We start from the raw sequence: 15,843 nt of genomic DNA on the forward strand, positions 1-15,843 counted from the left end.
GTAGCTGTTGTATCCTGAAAATATACTGGAAAGGAAGCAATGTTCCTAATCCTTTCCTTTGCAGGCCAAGCACAGTCTAACTGATCCTGTCTACATCATAATAAAATAAAATAAAATAAAATAAAATAAAATAAAATAAAATAAAATAAAATAAAATAAAATAAAATAAAATAAAATAAAATAAAATAAAACTCTAATGAGATGGCAGAGAATCAAAACTGAAATGACATCCAAAATGATGGTCTAACTTTCAGGTTAGCTGACTATGGCCATCAAGACTACTCTATAAAAACCTGTCTGAGTGCAGGCAACAGGCTACAACATCAACAACCTCACTGGCAGAGAAGGGCCTTTCACACTGGAAGCAGCATTCCAGGGAAAAGTTTGCTAGACAACCTTTACCCACTGCCAAGCCTTGCACTTTTCACTCAGTGAGAACACAGAAATGTAAGCAGATTTTTTACTTTTTTACTGTGTCCTTGCCAGGTTCTACTCAGGTGTAATCTTAAACTGAAGCTAAACAATCTGCTAGATGTTTTTTTTTTTTCAGTTTTATAAACACATAATGCTGTAACAGGAGAATTAAATGAACTTACCCTTTTCCTGTGGGGACTAATTTCTAGCTTCATCACTGCACATTTGTTTAAAGTATTTAAGCGCCTGCAAAGAGCAAAGGAAACCATGTTAAGAGAATACTCCAGTGTTTTGACATAGGCTATTCCAGTTCAAAGCTTTTGTGAAGGCTGTCCCCAAACTGCTCTGCATACAAATAGCCACAAGCAGAGTTTCAATTAGAGCCCTAATTTACTTAACTATTAACCCATTACATTTGGCTGTACTCTAACTTCAGAGGGAGCGATGGATGACTATTTGTCACAATTACTTGAACCAAAGTAAAGAGAAGTTAATGGAAACTTGGACTAAATTGAGAAGTACATCACATCCTACAAATTGTAATAATTACATTTGTTCTAAATAGCAGACATCCGAACCCTGAAACACTCAACCTTGACAGACTAAAAATAACAGAAAAGCCTTCCAATTTGATACTAGACATGTGACTATATAAAAAAAAAAGCATGCTTTAAGATCGTACTTTATAAGCTGAAACTTCCCAGAGGAAAACTTATTTTCCACTCACTGGATGCCTATCTTGTTTTTGAACAATGATTATTTTCAATAAAGTCCTGGGACAATACCACTCATCAGTTTAAAAAAAAACAACAACCAGAACATAGAACCAATTTCTGCTTCCTAAACTGAAAGTTTCTTCCATATATAAAAACATTTTTCTGAAAGACTAAAATTTAAACAAAAATAAATTGCTGCAGCAGCAATAGCTAACCAGCCTCTTTCTTTGTGAAATGTGACAGCAGTCTGGATACATATCTTGAAGTACATATGCATACAGATGAACATTCCTCTATTCCTCAGTGAGCTAATCTGGTAGGTATCTCTAAACAACCAAAAATTATCTTTCTTCTCTGCTCTTCCCCAGTCACTCAGTGTGCAGGGCTGAGCACAGGCAACTTAAAACTCTGAAAAAGTCAGTGCTATTTGTGACACAGCTGCAAGGAAGGTTAGGCTCAGCTAAGTGCAGGCTGCCATGGTCTCCTGCCCTTCTCCATGTCCTTGGCTTCCCAGGAACTGCTCCAAGGACACATTCAACTAAAATCTGTACTGGCAAAGTGTGGTTAGAGAACTGCCAGTGCTATGGCAAGGCAAAAGGAAGAAACAGGCTGGGCATGATGCAGAAGGCAGAAAAACTGAAGCAGCAGCTTCATGGAAAAGTGATAATTTAGTCCTGTGTAAATACTTCTGGTCATGAAACTGTACTGTGGGCTGGATGAGGAGACTAACTGAGCTGAAAACTAATCTTTCAATGTTTCTTGAAGTTTAATTTCCCCTGGGTCAGTGTCCTGAGCTGTGTGAAGAGTTGTGTGTGCACGGGGGAGGCACAGGAGTAGGGCCACCCCTTTCCTTCAACTGGACCACAGCCCAAATTCAAGTGGCAAAGCTGAGCATTAAAAAGCCTAATTCATTCCAAAGGAAGTTATGTAATTTTCACATAAAAAACCATTTGAGCAAAGTGAAAAGAAGAGCCTGTATCTGCAGTTTTGAAAAACTAAAAAAGAAAAGAAATGCTGACATGCCCTATTGCTTCATATGAATTTTCTCAGCCTCATGAAACTTGTACTTGAATGTAGAAAATGTGTGCACAGGGCGAATTACTAGTTTCTTCTCTTTTCCCTTGCCTTTTATGCACAGGATTGGCTACAGATGGTATTTACACAGGGCTTGATCCTGAAACCATCAAAGAAAATGGGAAAGTTGCTACTGATGCTTTTGCTGCAAGTCATGAAGTAAAAAAGAAAAAGCAGTTTGATCTATAATTAGACCCAGTCACAACACAGCAGAGAAGAGAAACAGGAAGAATTGCCATGGGTCAAATAGCGGGGCAGTGGCAGGTTAGAAAAGTTATCCAGATCTCTCTTTTTTAATCCAGATTTCATCTTTGCTCTGAATTTAGAAGGCAAAAGGCTCAGTCCTGCTGGCTACAGCTGTTGGGTACATGCACAAGTCCAGTGAATTCAGAGGAATTGAATTTATGGTGTGGTGAAGGGTGAATGTCCCATCTACATGGTACACACAAAACTGTTTAGTTTTTTTCAAGAGGCCACACAAGCATCAGAAAGCTCTGCTATAAACACATTCTCCTCTCAAAGTCCTGGACCTCAAGACCAGGAAATATTAAACTGGTTTCAGTTCCATATTGTGTAATAATTTACAAATTTCACAGTGTTGCAACCTTTGACTTATGCAGAGAGAAGTTACCACAATCCCTGGATCAGGCTTTATCTAGCTCCAGCCTGTCTGACCACTAATAAAGACAATCTCTGATTTCACATAGATTACATCCCCAGACTTCTCTCCTACTCAACTAAAACCCCTGAAATAGGTGAAAAAGGGTAGAGCAAAGACCTTTATTTTTACAGAGGGTATTAAAAAAAATCTTCTGGCACACACATCACAAAAATGAATACAATGGTGAGATAAGATAACCCCCAATGAATGATGTTAAATTCAATAGCAGTGAGGCCAATAAAGTCTCTGTTACATATTTGACATGGATGCATCTCAAAACCAGTTTCCTTTTTAAAATTTAAATGCTCTGCAGCCATTGTATCAGCTCTGCAACTTCCATTACATACATCACACATCCTGCTTCAACTTTTGCTCAAATTCAGGAGTGCCAAAGTCCATGAATTGCACATCACTGAAAATACAGTACAATATGCAAAATTGCTTTCCAATCACAATAGTGTGTCTTAAAATCTAAGCTTACAGTTTGGATTGTCAGGATGAGATTTATAGAACTTTAATTTACCTTCACATATGCTTTGCAATACTTTTCAAGCCTATAAGCACATATTCATTTTCTACAGATCTTCTCATCAAATTGATGCTAGTTAATAACCACAATTTTCTCTCCTGGGTCTGGACCTTCTCCTTTGTTAACTCCACTCCCAGGTATAAGTTCACTTATCATTTCCTTACTGAGAGTCAGCAGACCTGCCTCATTCTTCCCAAACCTGTCTCAGTGACACCTTTCTGAAGACAAGATGGGAAGATGGAGGGACAGGGCAGGATTGCTGCAGAGAGCAGCTACAGCCCCTTTGACTGCCTGGCTCTCAGTCTCAGTTTTAAATATGCCTCCCACCTTGGCCACTCTCTGCATGACTGTCTGGATGACAACACAATATTCTTTCGCATCATTTAGAGAAATGTCTTTGAGTCAACCTTCTCTATGTATCTTCACATCCAGAGGTAATCTTACTCCCATGGAGCATTCTATTTCCAAGACATCACTTTTCCTCACTCTCCATGGATTCCTACCTCGGCTCTCATTCTCCTTCACCCCAGCTCTGCAAACCCCTTCCTCCCCAGGGTGACCAAGGCAGCAGGACCTGCCTCTCCATCCTAGACACCAAGTCAGCACATATCAGCCCTGAGTGGCCATTACACAGCCTGAACCTGCTGCACCCAAAACATGAGGCACTGGAGCTCCTCTCAGAAAAGAGCAAGTGATGCATCTTTATTAGTCTTCTCAGAAATGGTCAAACTAGTTTAGCCTAAACTTTGTTTAAGAGAGGCAGCCTGAACAAGACATTCACCACAAAAACCTGCAGTGTGAACAGCTAACTTCTAAATTAAAATGTGGGTTTATGATGTGAAGTCTTTTTTAAACTAGTTACCAACTATGTTTGGTATAACACCAGGTAATTAATTTTGTTCTCATTAACAGTTCTCTGCCCATGCACCCAAATAAAACAGTAACAATGAAGAATACGAGATTTATGCATTTTAAATTATAATTACTGTGTGTTCTAGCTTTAAAGTTTAAAATATTTTCTTGATGGACTTCATAATTCCACTTATAGAGCAAAGTCCAGGTCCATTATACATGTAACTAACTGTTATACAAGGGCCTTCTTATCTCAGTGGACAGCCTCTACTTTGGCTCCTGGGGTTCATCTGCATGTTCTTCTGCAAAGGAGGTCAGCTCTCCACAGACCAAATGATACAAACAGTGAGTACATTACAACCAATTTCTTGGATGAGAAGTTCTGATGATAAAAGATTAAAAACCCTCTTGTATATATAGTGTAACAGATTCCTAGCTATGCATAAGGAGATTTAAAAGGATTTCTATCTAAGGCTTGCTATGTATTTTGTATTTAGCAACAACCTCTAGGAAAAGCACATTTCAGTACTTAGTTTCAGCAGCACATCCAGTTAACCTCTGGAGATAAATTCCCAGTCATTAATCTACATAAAGCTTTATGAAACCAAGGCCAGCACTGGTTTGCACAGTCACTAAAGAAAACGTCCCAGAAAATTAAAATACAGCCATCACTCTTACATTTTTAACCTTACAATTCACAGTAAGATCACTAAATGACATCTCATAACCATTTCTTGCTGACTGCTATATACTATCTCTGTAGTTCAAGTCTCAGCCCACTTTTCATATGAAAATTTTCTTTAAAAAACATAATGGGAGTTAATTTTCCTGGGTACATTAATAAGGTTATTAAATAATAACAATACTGTTCAGATGTAAACTATCATTTAAAATGCTTGAAACTTAAAAAGGAAATCCCTGTCACTGTGATTTGTACAGTCTTTTTTTTTGTACACTTCTTTCACATACAGTTATCAGAACATGGAAATTAGAACTCCTGGGAAACACTGGCTGTTACACAGAAAAGCAGATTCTCAGCACAGACATCTTACTATTTTGTTACCATCCACTGTGTACAATGTTCACTTTGCTCTGTGTTGAAAGTGCAAATAATTCCCAAAGTATTCTGATTTTCAGTCAAGAAACAGTGATAGACTTACAGTTGTGAAACTGTTCAAAGCCTTTACTGAGTAAACTCCCTTACTGTTTACACACTGACTGTGGCATGAGTCAAAATAAACCCAGGCTGCAGGCAGGAAGGCAGCATTCCAAACTATGTGCTTCTCCACAGTTTTTAATGAGCTTTGCAAAATTAAACACAGAGGTGTGGAAAAAAAAATCTAGAGGTGGAAATGTGATAATGTACTGCTTTTGTCTAACACACATGGTAAAAGGCCAGATTCAGACATCTGAGATGGTTAACTGAATGACTTCAATTTCATTTTGAGGTGGGATCTGAATGTTTCTGGAGATACTTCAGTGTCAGTTTTAAACTTATTTTATAAAGGATAATTCTGATGTATAAGCCACAGGCTTCAGAATGATGCAGTTCTACCTTTAAAATCTTTGTCTCACAGAGATACAGAGCACACATTGCTATTTTCATCAGTGAGAATTAATTAAGTCGAGGTTAAAAGGTATTCTTGGAGAGAGCACCAAAACCAAAATATACTGGCCTGATTGTATTTAGTTTTGCTGGTGAGGGAATAAGCATTTATTTGCATTGCTGTACCTTCTGTTCAATAACTTCACAAGTTCCAGAGCACACAAATAAGGAGACCAACACATCATATTTAAATATCAATGGAATAGGTGATCCACACTTGAGTAAGGCACATCTTGCATGAATTTAATGTTAATGAAATTTTTCTCCTCCTAATGACTGGACAACAAATATGTTTTCTTAGTTTGAAAATCTTGAAAATATTTCTGAAGAACTTTAAATTCCAGTCCCTCTCTTTCCCTTCCAAGTATGGCAGTGATGGCATGAGAATACTATAAACTTAAAGCTGTTCTTAAAAGGGTTTTGTAATTCATTAAAATTACTGACATTTAGAGTTGCAGACACCATGTATGCAGTATCCAAAAGCATTCACTTTGCAGGGAGTTTGGAAATCTGCCATACTGAAGGACAGAGCCATAAAACTGCACTTATTTCTAGGTAAGAGGATTTATGAGAAGTTTAAGCTTTTTTTCTTTTGCCATTTCAGATTGTGAACTCGCACTAGAGGAGGTAACTGACACATGGATTAATGTTAGATGATGTCAGATGGGGCCATTGTGATTGCTTTTATAACTAAATTAGCAATGCTGAGGCTGTAGCTCTGTAAAAAACACCCTGCCACACACCAGCAAGACTTGCTCCCTCTTTTTTTCTACCTTTCCCTTCTCCTGCTTCTGCATCTGGCTGTGGGATCCCCATTCTTCATACTTACTGTATAGTTTTCCACCAATTTAATTTATTAACCCAGAAAAGGACTATCAAGACCCTTTTGTGGGAGGTGTCAGCTGAACTGGTTTGTGGAAGGAGCCCATAAACAAGAAAGATGAGCTAATGTGAGCATGTGGTTGAGGGCAGAGCTGTCTTTGCAGCAATGATAAACTCTTAGATTCCCTTACATTATCCCTTCCAGCCATACCCACGTTACACAGGGCAATGCACTGAGGCCAGCATGAGGGTTTGCACAGAGACCACTTTGTTTATACACACAGCATTTTGTTTGTATACACAGCTGTCCACCAAGGTAAGAAAGGAGAGTGATGGAGTGCACCAGCATTGCTTTGCTGATACTGCTTCCAAAACCCAATTCCTGTGTGGGAATTGCTGCTGCAGTTGTACGTGCAGATTGCTATAGCCAGCACAGTTCTGCTTTCACATGCCTAACTAATTTGGGAATTAGGAAAGAAAGTAAACAAAGACAAATAATAAAAAATATGCCTATGAAATCCCTTTCACAAAGATTCCTGCCACTCTCCTCCCAACTTTCTTTTAAATAACATCCCCAAACATTACTTAACCCAATGAAGTATTTTCATGAATACCACATACTTTTGCGTGCTTTTTCTGTTGTGCTTTTCTCAGGTACTTTCTATTACATAGGAAGGGTTTTGTTTCAAAAGGCAGTGTGATTTTTATTCACCTACCTGCATAATGCCTCAATAGCATCCCTGTCCAGAAAGTCATGCTCTCGCTTGACTAGAGCAATGTCAATTGGAAAAAGGAGATCTGCAGGAAAAGAAACATAGAATCAAAGTGACACTTATTCTCAGTGATGCGTTATTTCAACCAACCAGCTGCCCAAAGTTGAGCTCATCAAGATGCCAGTGATTGGTACTCAGGTAAACACATGCTATCACCTCAAATGCCAGAGGTGCTTCCTTTTCATCTACAGATTTTTGACATGCAGCCTTGATAAATGAAAGCTCCTACACAGAATAGAGGAAAAATGATTAAAGCAGAGATGAAACAATGGGAGATGGAAAAAGCCAAATGCAAACTTCCCCATCAGATATCAGAAGTGTAAACTAATTCAGGCTAGCTTTATTTAAAATAAATATGCAATCTCCATCAAAGTACTAATATTTCACATGAAAGACAAAAGCCAATAAATGTCAAAACTCCATGAAAGAACAAAACAAAAAGCCTTGAATCTCCTTAGCTGTTAATTAAGCTATTTAAAAGTTTGACACTTTCATTAATGAGATATGGCTTGAAAAAAAGTAAGCCAAGCTGCATGGAGACCATACTGCCTCCTTTCCTTAGGAGATTATTTAGGTAAACAACTGGGAGAGTGAGGGGGAGGAAACAATGTTGGCAGAGAGCTAAAAATTTACTACAGTTCTGAAGCAGCAAACACATATATATATTATTTACTGTACTCCACAGATTCCTGACTGTCATACAGGTCCTGATCTGGCATTCCTTGCACAGCTAAAACTCTCACCCAAAGCTGCTGGCTCAGGGCACACAGAAATACAAGGTCAATCTGTGAACAGATTGCTGCAGTTGCACACAATTTTCCTGATCCAAGTAATTGTCTCTGATTTTTAAAATTTCTATAGACTGGGAAGAATGAGTTGAAATGAGGAAAATAATTAAGACTGATATTAATTCCTGGAAAGGTATTTTTTATACTAGCAGAAAATGAACTCTATGAATTCAGTGAAATGAATTAATTTTCTATGAATTCTATGAATGAATGAATTCTATGTCTTCATTTTCATAGCATTATAGAATGGTTTGGGTTGGAAGGACGTTAAATTTTATTTAGTTCCAAGCCCCCTGCTACAGATAGGGACACTTTCCAGTAGACAAGATTCCTCTAAGACCTATACACTTCCAGGGATGGGGTATCCACAGCTTCTAAAGTTGCCTCAGGAATTCAGATTATGACACATTCTGCAAAATGCTAGGAATTCTGTATTTTTGAAAGAAAACTGTGGTTTTAACAAAACAGCTGGCAAAGGTTCACTGATTAATCTGCTATATTTAATGTGCACTGCGTGAGAACACTCCATATATGCATCTGCTCAGAACCTTTGTACTATATCCAATTGATTCACAGGTCTCCCCTTCACTATTCCAAGCAGAAAGTACAAGTAAAGAGGGTGAGCACATTCAACAAGTATTTTTCAGCAGTGCTGATGTAATTTTTTTCCACTGGGAAAGTAGTATCTTAGAATGTCTACAAGAGAAGGTGTGAGAACTTAAGTGAGAGAGGTGACTTGAAAGAAGTTGATAGTCTGCATAACACTATTTTTTACATGCTTAATCTATGCTATTGCTAGATTAATTTGTTGTTACAGCTTTGCTGTTGCTGCTGCCAGAGGACTTGCAAAGGACAATGGTATAGTGTTTTTCAGAAAGGATAGCTGTCCTTTCAATAGGTATGGCTGGCCTTGCTCTCACTGCTTCTTCTGATTTTAGGCAGGACATGCTGTTACAATAGAAACTTCATGTAAGTTTAGAACCTCTAGGCAGGGCAATGGTAACACAGGTAGGACATGTTTTCTGAATGCAAGTAATTTATTAGGGGATTGATGACTCAGCATTATAAGAAACCCACAAACCACATTCAGCTGTGAGTTTTGTCTCAGTTCTAACAAAGACTGGAAGTACAGTTCCAGCACCATATCCCAAGAAAATCTTGGCATCTCTGTTAGCATAGGAAAAAAAGAAGGAAAGGAAAAAAGAAAAAATTAAAGGAAATTTGATTTCTGAACAGGCAAAGAAAAGTTTTGCCAAATGCAGCTTTTGAAAGTGCTATTATCATATCATATTGCCAATGCAGCTGCAAATTAAAGCTAAACAAGATCATTTTTCAAGAAGGTCAGCTCAGCATTTGCTATAATTTTCAGCAGTTATTCACTAAAGAATGAACTTTCTATGCTCCTTACAAGCAGCAGCTGGAGTTTTCTTCGTAAAAATGAAGAGGCAGTTAAGAGAGCATAATAATTTCACTACAATGAAAGCAATTTTAAGTGGTGTGGGGGCAAATTATGAACAATAATACAGATATATAAAAAGGATGTCCCACTCTAAACAAACTTCTACCCTGCATCATAGTGTAAGTACTGTATGCCAAACCCACAGGTTTCTAGTAGGTTGAAGAGGCAATGAAGAAAACAGTTCTAATTGAGCAAAACCTTGTAAAAGCAGACACACAAAATGAATTCATCCCAGAGAAGAACAACTGACTGCAGGAGGCAGCTACTCCTCTGAGGAGAATCTCAACAACAGCACTTGTTATGTTCTTTTTCCCTTCATAGTAAGCCTGTGTCTAACTCCAACCCAAACCATACTGAAAAAAGACACAGAACTTGGGAATCATGAGGCATACAGATGTACCCACGCATATGCAGAATTTTCTACTACTGTTACTGCTAAGAGAACATTGGCCAGTGGGGCTGTACACTGCTTTTGTATTTCTTCAAAACTGGACTTGTAGCTAGTGGCTGACTAGGTTCCTTTTATTTTAACCAAAGGGGAAGATACAACAGTAATAACCTTTACCTTTGTTCTATGATGATGTTGGGAAGATTCAGACTAAAACAAAAACCTGAAACAAATTCAAGGCTCCTGCGTGCTTCAGAGTCTCACTGGGTTTGGTACATGTTTATGTGCAGTGTGCAGCAGAGAGCAGCCCAGTCTCTAAAAGTCATCTTATATACTGGAACTTCAGTGGTGCTCCTGGATCTCATTTATAATACTACATCTCATTGCCCAAAAGTTGCTGGGGGAGGATTGAGTCCAGGTGCCTACCTTCGTAAAGCTGCGCATACTGCGGGAACCCAGCAGCCCGCAGCCAGTCACAAGCTTCCTTGGCCTCGATTTCTGAAAGAGGACAGAAACAAACCACCTTCTGATTAGTGATCTGCAGAAAAAAACCCTCCTCTGACCCACTTCTACTATCCCCACTGCAAAATAAGCACAAAGGTTTCCAGAAACTTTGAACTGAGACACGTTTGCTTATCCCAGTTTGCTTTTCTTCTCACTATCAACATCTTAGATTCTGAAAAGTCACTAACACTCAGCTGCTATTTATCAACAGCTCATCATTTTAATAGCGAGAGAAACAGGCACAAACGAAAACAGCAGCAATTATCGATTATTCTGTTCAGTATTTGTTAACACTAGAAAAAACAATCTGCAATCAACATGAGCAGTGTTTGTTCAGCAAATCTTATGGTCCTCTTGGCACAACTACTTTGTCTTGACAGAAATTCCTTGCAGAGCCTGCATTACTGTGCACTTTAACACCTTGTAGATAGTACTGACAGACTCAAGCCCAAGAACAACTGACACACTGTACTGCAGCTCATTCAAGCACATATTTACTACCCAACAAGAACCTAGTTTCATTGGAAGTCTACAAGCTATTTATGAATGACTTGGTGTTTTACAGGAAGGTTTCCCTCATGCTACCCAAAACAGCATGCCACAGAATGAAATTATTCACACACACATATGTTACACTGAAAGAAAGGAATATTAGTCTGTGAATAAATCACATATAAATTCATTTGTTAATACAAGCAGAGATAAAGAATACATTGTCCTATTAGCTCAAACTAGGAAAATATAAAAGGTACTTAGGGTATTCTTCAAGTGTTGAAGAAATGGATTGGGCTAATTATGTTTTTCAGAAAATTCAATAAAGCGCTACTGGGAATTTAATTCCCTGCTTAGAACTGATCAAACAAACAATGATAAATCAGAAACTATTAAAGTTTGTCTGGCTTTGATTATATTCACTGTTCCTGACAGACCAGGAAACAAAAGCTTCATTATGCACAACTCGGTACACAATTTTGCCACCTACTTGGAGAGGATACTGTGGCTACCTGCTGCAGAAGCCACGCACAAAGGAGCCTGCTCAGAATTGCTCCAAATGCAGGTTACTGCACATGGGGCACTGAAAAGCCAAACACAATGCAAGTAAAATACCACAAGATTTTGTCACACTATGAAATATTCCCAGTGAGATATAGGTACACAAAAATTGGATGAAATGGCAGGCACATTCTAGTGTCTCCAAAATGATAGCAACTCCCCCTCTCATTTTCCAAATTTCTGCAATAGCGTTAAAGTATTTGTGCTTTGCCAGACTACTTTGCTAAGACACATATCCAAACCAAGGGGTTAAGGTGAGCCAAAACACAACATTCCAGATAAATAAACACCTAAAAATCCACTCCTGTTGAAGTCAAGACAAGCAAGCATTTATGCAATTAGTGTTTGCTTCACCTTTGGGTTATGGGACCACATGAGAACAAGCACGTAGAGACATATTGACTTAGCTACTGATTAAGAAAAAGCATTCCTCAATTCCAATTGCAAACGATTACAAAGTTTTGCTTAAAGTAGTATTTCAGTTTCAGTATGCTAAGGAAATATGTGGGAAATTTAATAAAGAATATAAAAAAACCTAAGATGTATTTGAAACTTGTATGGCTAAAGCAAGAACAAACAAGACAATAGATTAATACTTCAGAAGCAATCAAAGTAGCAAAGCAAAAAATCTGCAAATAATTTTTAAGAGTACTTAAAATAAAATGCAGTATCTTATAGGCAACATTCTGCAGAAGTGTCTGGATTGAATGAGATTTTTACTTGATTTAAAATCAGGGAGAAAAATTATCCTAGATAACAAGCATTTGTCAAAAAATGCAGGGAGATGCTTGCAGTGCAATCGAAAAAAGTGTCAGATTCCTTACTACTACAGCCACTCTTCCATGTGTATAAATATTTGTTCACATATCCTTTAGTGAGCACCCCAGGTGTATGACCTGCAAATTATTTCAAGAGCTAGAAAATTATGAAAATACATTCACTGGACTTTTTTCACCATTCTCTACAGAGGCTTTGTGTATCTTTTCTGCAAAGGTATATGCTAATTATATGGAAGTTATATTTTACTGGTACCCAGCTATCATGTGCCTTTGGAATTTTCAGAGCATACTTGCTTTCAAAACACCTTTGTGAATCCCCCAAAAAGTTTAGGCAATTAAACATCTGAGTTTTTCCCATCTGTCCACAAGAATTGCAGACAACAGTAAAACAGAAGTACACCTGTCCGTTGATTAGCTATGTGAACGCCTAGGATTGGATACAAAACAGTGCTAAGTGTTTAAAAGCCATATTTGCCCCATTTTCATAGGGCAAGATGCAAGTCCTGTTGCAAGTCCTGGAAGGGAAAGGGTTGCAAATTCTGTTGCAAGCCCTTGAAAGGGTGAAGGGTTTGGAGTACTATCCTGAACAAGGGGGAGGGAGTGCCCTGAGGCCAGGCTCTCTCCATGCCATCTCCACCACATAAAACATGGGTAAGAGAGGGACATGACAGGTACTGGTGACAGAGTGGAGGGGGGACCTAAAAGAGTAGCTCCTTTTGCTCAACTCCACTTGGCCAAACTCAGGATTCCTCCCAGACTGTACTCCTACATGTTGTGACCAAAGGTAAAGATAATTTTTTAACCCATCTTCTCTATCTCAACTTTGTTGGCTACTGATGAGCCAGACTAGGAACAAAACTGTGTATGTGCATGAAATTCAGGCAGATCAAAATATAGTCAGAGGGAGAATCTAGCCCAAGCTAGAATAAGCTGCACAGAAAGGTAAGTACACTGAACAAGTTTCCTCACAATAAGAGATACAAATTTAAACAGCTGAGAGCTTGTCTAGTCAAAAAGTTCATTACCGCAGCTTAACTGGAATCTCTGTTTGACAGTAAAACACACTGGTTAAACCTGAGGTTCTGGCCAGATCATTTAAACTACCCTAGAGGTAGAAGCTCATTCCCACAATTTCCAAATTCCAGCTTCCAGCTCAGCAGCATTAGCCTTGGGACTCTTGGTTTACTAGCTGCCAGTTTCATATCCAAGTGGACATGAGAATATTTATGTGCAAGTCCTTGTCATCCTGATCAATGGCAATCAAGATAATAAGAGACAAAAGAAAGAACAGGTCTTCCAAAATCAGACTTCCAACTACTTCTAAAAACATTAAGAAGGAACAGAGCATTCAACAGCCTTTGTTCAGTATCCCAGGGGACATAGGTTACAGATGATTATCTGAGCTAGGAACTCACTGTCGAGCACAGCATTTGCTTGGTTGGGGCCAGCTGATAGCCACAGGGAGGAGAGGAAACTTGCAGAGGAACTCTACACTGATTTCCAACCTATTTTAGGAAAGTCCTACTTCAGCTACAATTTGCAAAGCAATTTCTGATGAACCCCTGGCAGCTGAACTGATAAGCTGCTGCAGGCAAAGGGATAGTCTCACTCCATCCCTGCAGTGCCACTTCCTTTCTGAATCAAACATCCTCGCCAGTTAAAACCTTTACAATAAACTACCATTCAGCATACATTCCAAGCAAGAAATGTATGTGCAGCTTTTCAGACATGCATCCTGTGCCCTCCCCCAGCAGCAGGAGGTTCTTGTACGAAAAACCGCTGGCAAGAAAGAAATTCTGCTATTATTTCTAAATGTCCCAATACAAGAAAAAAGAACAAAACCAAAAAACCGAAAAGCCTCTTAGAAAGTAAAACAAACCAAATTAAAAAAAACCCCACCCAAATCCCAAAAAACCCAAAAAGAAGTACAATGAAGTCTTTATTCTTGGTGTCGTGTAAGCAAACAAGAGGCAAATGTGTTAAAAAGGAAACAGGAAATTTTTATTGGAAACAGCTTTATTTGTTAGTCTGTTTTAAAAAGCAGTCCTCCATGCTCAAATCAAGGGTAGGAGTTCCTTTTGTGTGTGGTTGGGAACCATTAGTCCTTATTTACCCTCTTTCAGAGGGATTAGGAGAACTCAGTTCTTCCCCAGAGTAGTAAATGAAAATGGGAAAGGAAATGGGAAATTCATTTTTTGTTAAAAAAACCCCAAAGTTTGTTAACTTTGGTTAATCTTGGTTCTTGGCCTTTTAAGTTTGCAAGTGTAGACCTTCAGAGTAAAAATATCTCAATTAACACCTTGTTTGAAACTGCAGTTGCAGAAGGGAGAACTGTAAGATATCTATATTCTCTTGTTTAATGATACTTTCTCTCCCATTGAAAAGAAATGATGCTGCAATAATGTTATTTCAGAAAAAAAATCATTTTGTAGCAGTCCAGTTAAGACAGTAGCAACATTTACCTTCATTCTTCTTTGCTTCCATGAAATAACATGCAATATAAACACTAGCTCTTTCAGGGTCTTCAGGACAAGGTGCAAAGCAGATGTATCTTTGTACAGTCATGCATTGACTCAATTTTCACCTAAGTGCTAAACATCTTATGAACAGTTTTTCCAAGCAGATGGTTTCCTTTTGCCTCAGCTCAGACACCTTTACAATCATATTAGCACCTCCACACCTCAGTTCTACTCATCTCACCTTTTGGCTCTGTTAAGAGAGGAGCTTGTCAAAGTCTGTAGTGAGACTGGTAAAATCAGCACTATCAAAATCAAATTTCAGATTTCATAGAAAAAAAATGGGCTTCACTTCTAAAGGTTCACTTCAGTGTCATACATAACTGTTCTTTTTTGAGCTTCTTAATTTCATCTTGGTCTTAATTTTTAAGTAAGTTATTCTAGTTGAAATTCATTATTTGACTTTTCTTTCAGTACAGAAACAAAAACTTCTAGAAATTGAATAAAAATCACCTTCTTGAATAAGCTGGCAGGAGAGGCTCTCCCATACAGTGCAGAGAATGATTCCAGATTTTCATGAAATCTGGAGATGAGCACACTGTCTCCTTACTTTAATGTCTAAAACTCTACAGACTATCTGCATGTTTTGTTAAGGCACAGAGGAGCACATGGAGCACACAGAGCACAAAGGACTCTTCCCTATCCAGGACTGATGCTCCATTTTAATGGCTGCAAACAGCTGGCACTCTCTTTTTCTCTCATTACCTCTCCCTACGTCATGTCTCTCTGAAACTTCTGGTGCTTTGCAAAATTTTTGTTCCACTCAAAAACATTGTTCTGAGCTATTAAGAAACTTGAGATCATTCAGGATCTTTTTTTTTTTTTTTTAACACCAGCTGTGGTATATGTGAGAAATTTTCTTCTTTGGATAGAATTCCACTGCCCAAGTACAAGCCATCATTTTTCCTA

At 38.3% G+C, this 15,843-nt stretch overlaps 1 protein-coding gene across 7 annotated transcripts in view; it reads right to left on the reverse strand.

Moving 5' to 3' along the window:
- Positions 1 to 15,843, reverse strand: part of DLC1 (DLC1 Rho GTPase activating protein) — a 246,650-nt gene that overhangs the window by 14,672 nt on the left and 216,135 nt on the right. For all 7 annotated transcript variants that reach the window (XM_079305348.1, XM_079305346.1, XM_079305347.1 and 4 more), the window contains 3 exons: positions 10,509 to 10,580; positions 7,391 to 7,472; positions 597 to 660 (listed from right to left, as the gene is read on the reverse strand). In XM_079305348.1, coding sequence (XP_079161474.1) covers positions 597 to 660; positions 7,391 to 7,472; positions 10,509 to 10,580 — 218 coding nt within the window. The remainder of the gene's footprint in view (positions 1 to 596; positions 661 to 7,390; positions 7,473 to 10,508; positions 10,581 to 15,843) is intronic.

This window comes from Erithacus rubecula, assembly GCF_903797595.1.
Source record: "Erithacus rubecula genome assembly, chromosome: 5".
NCBI lineage: Eukaryota > Metazoa > Chordata > Aves > Passeriformes > Muscicapidae > Erithacus > Erithacus rubecula.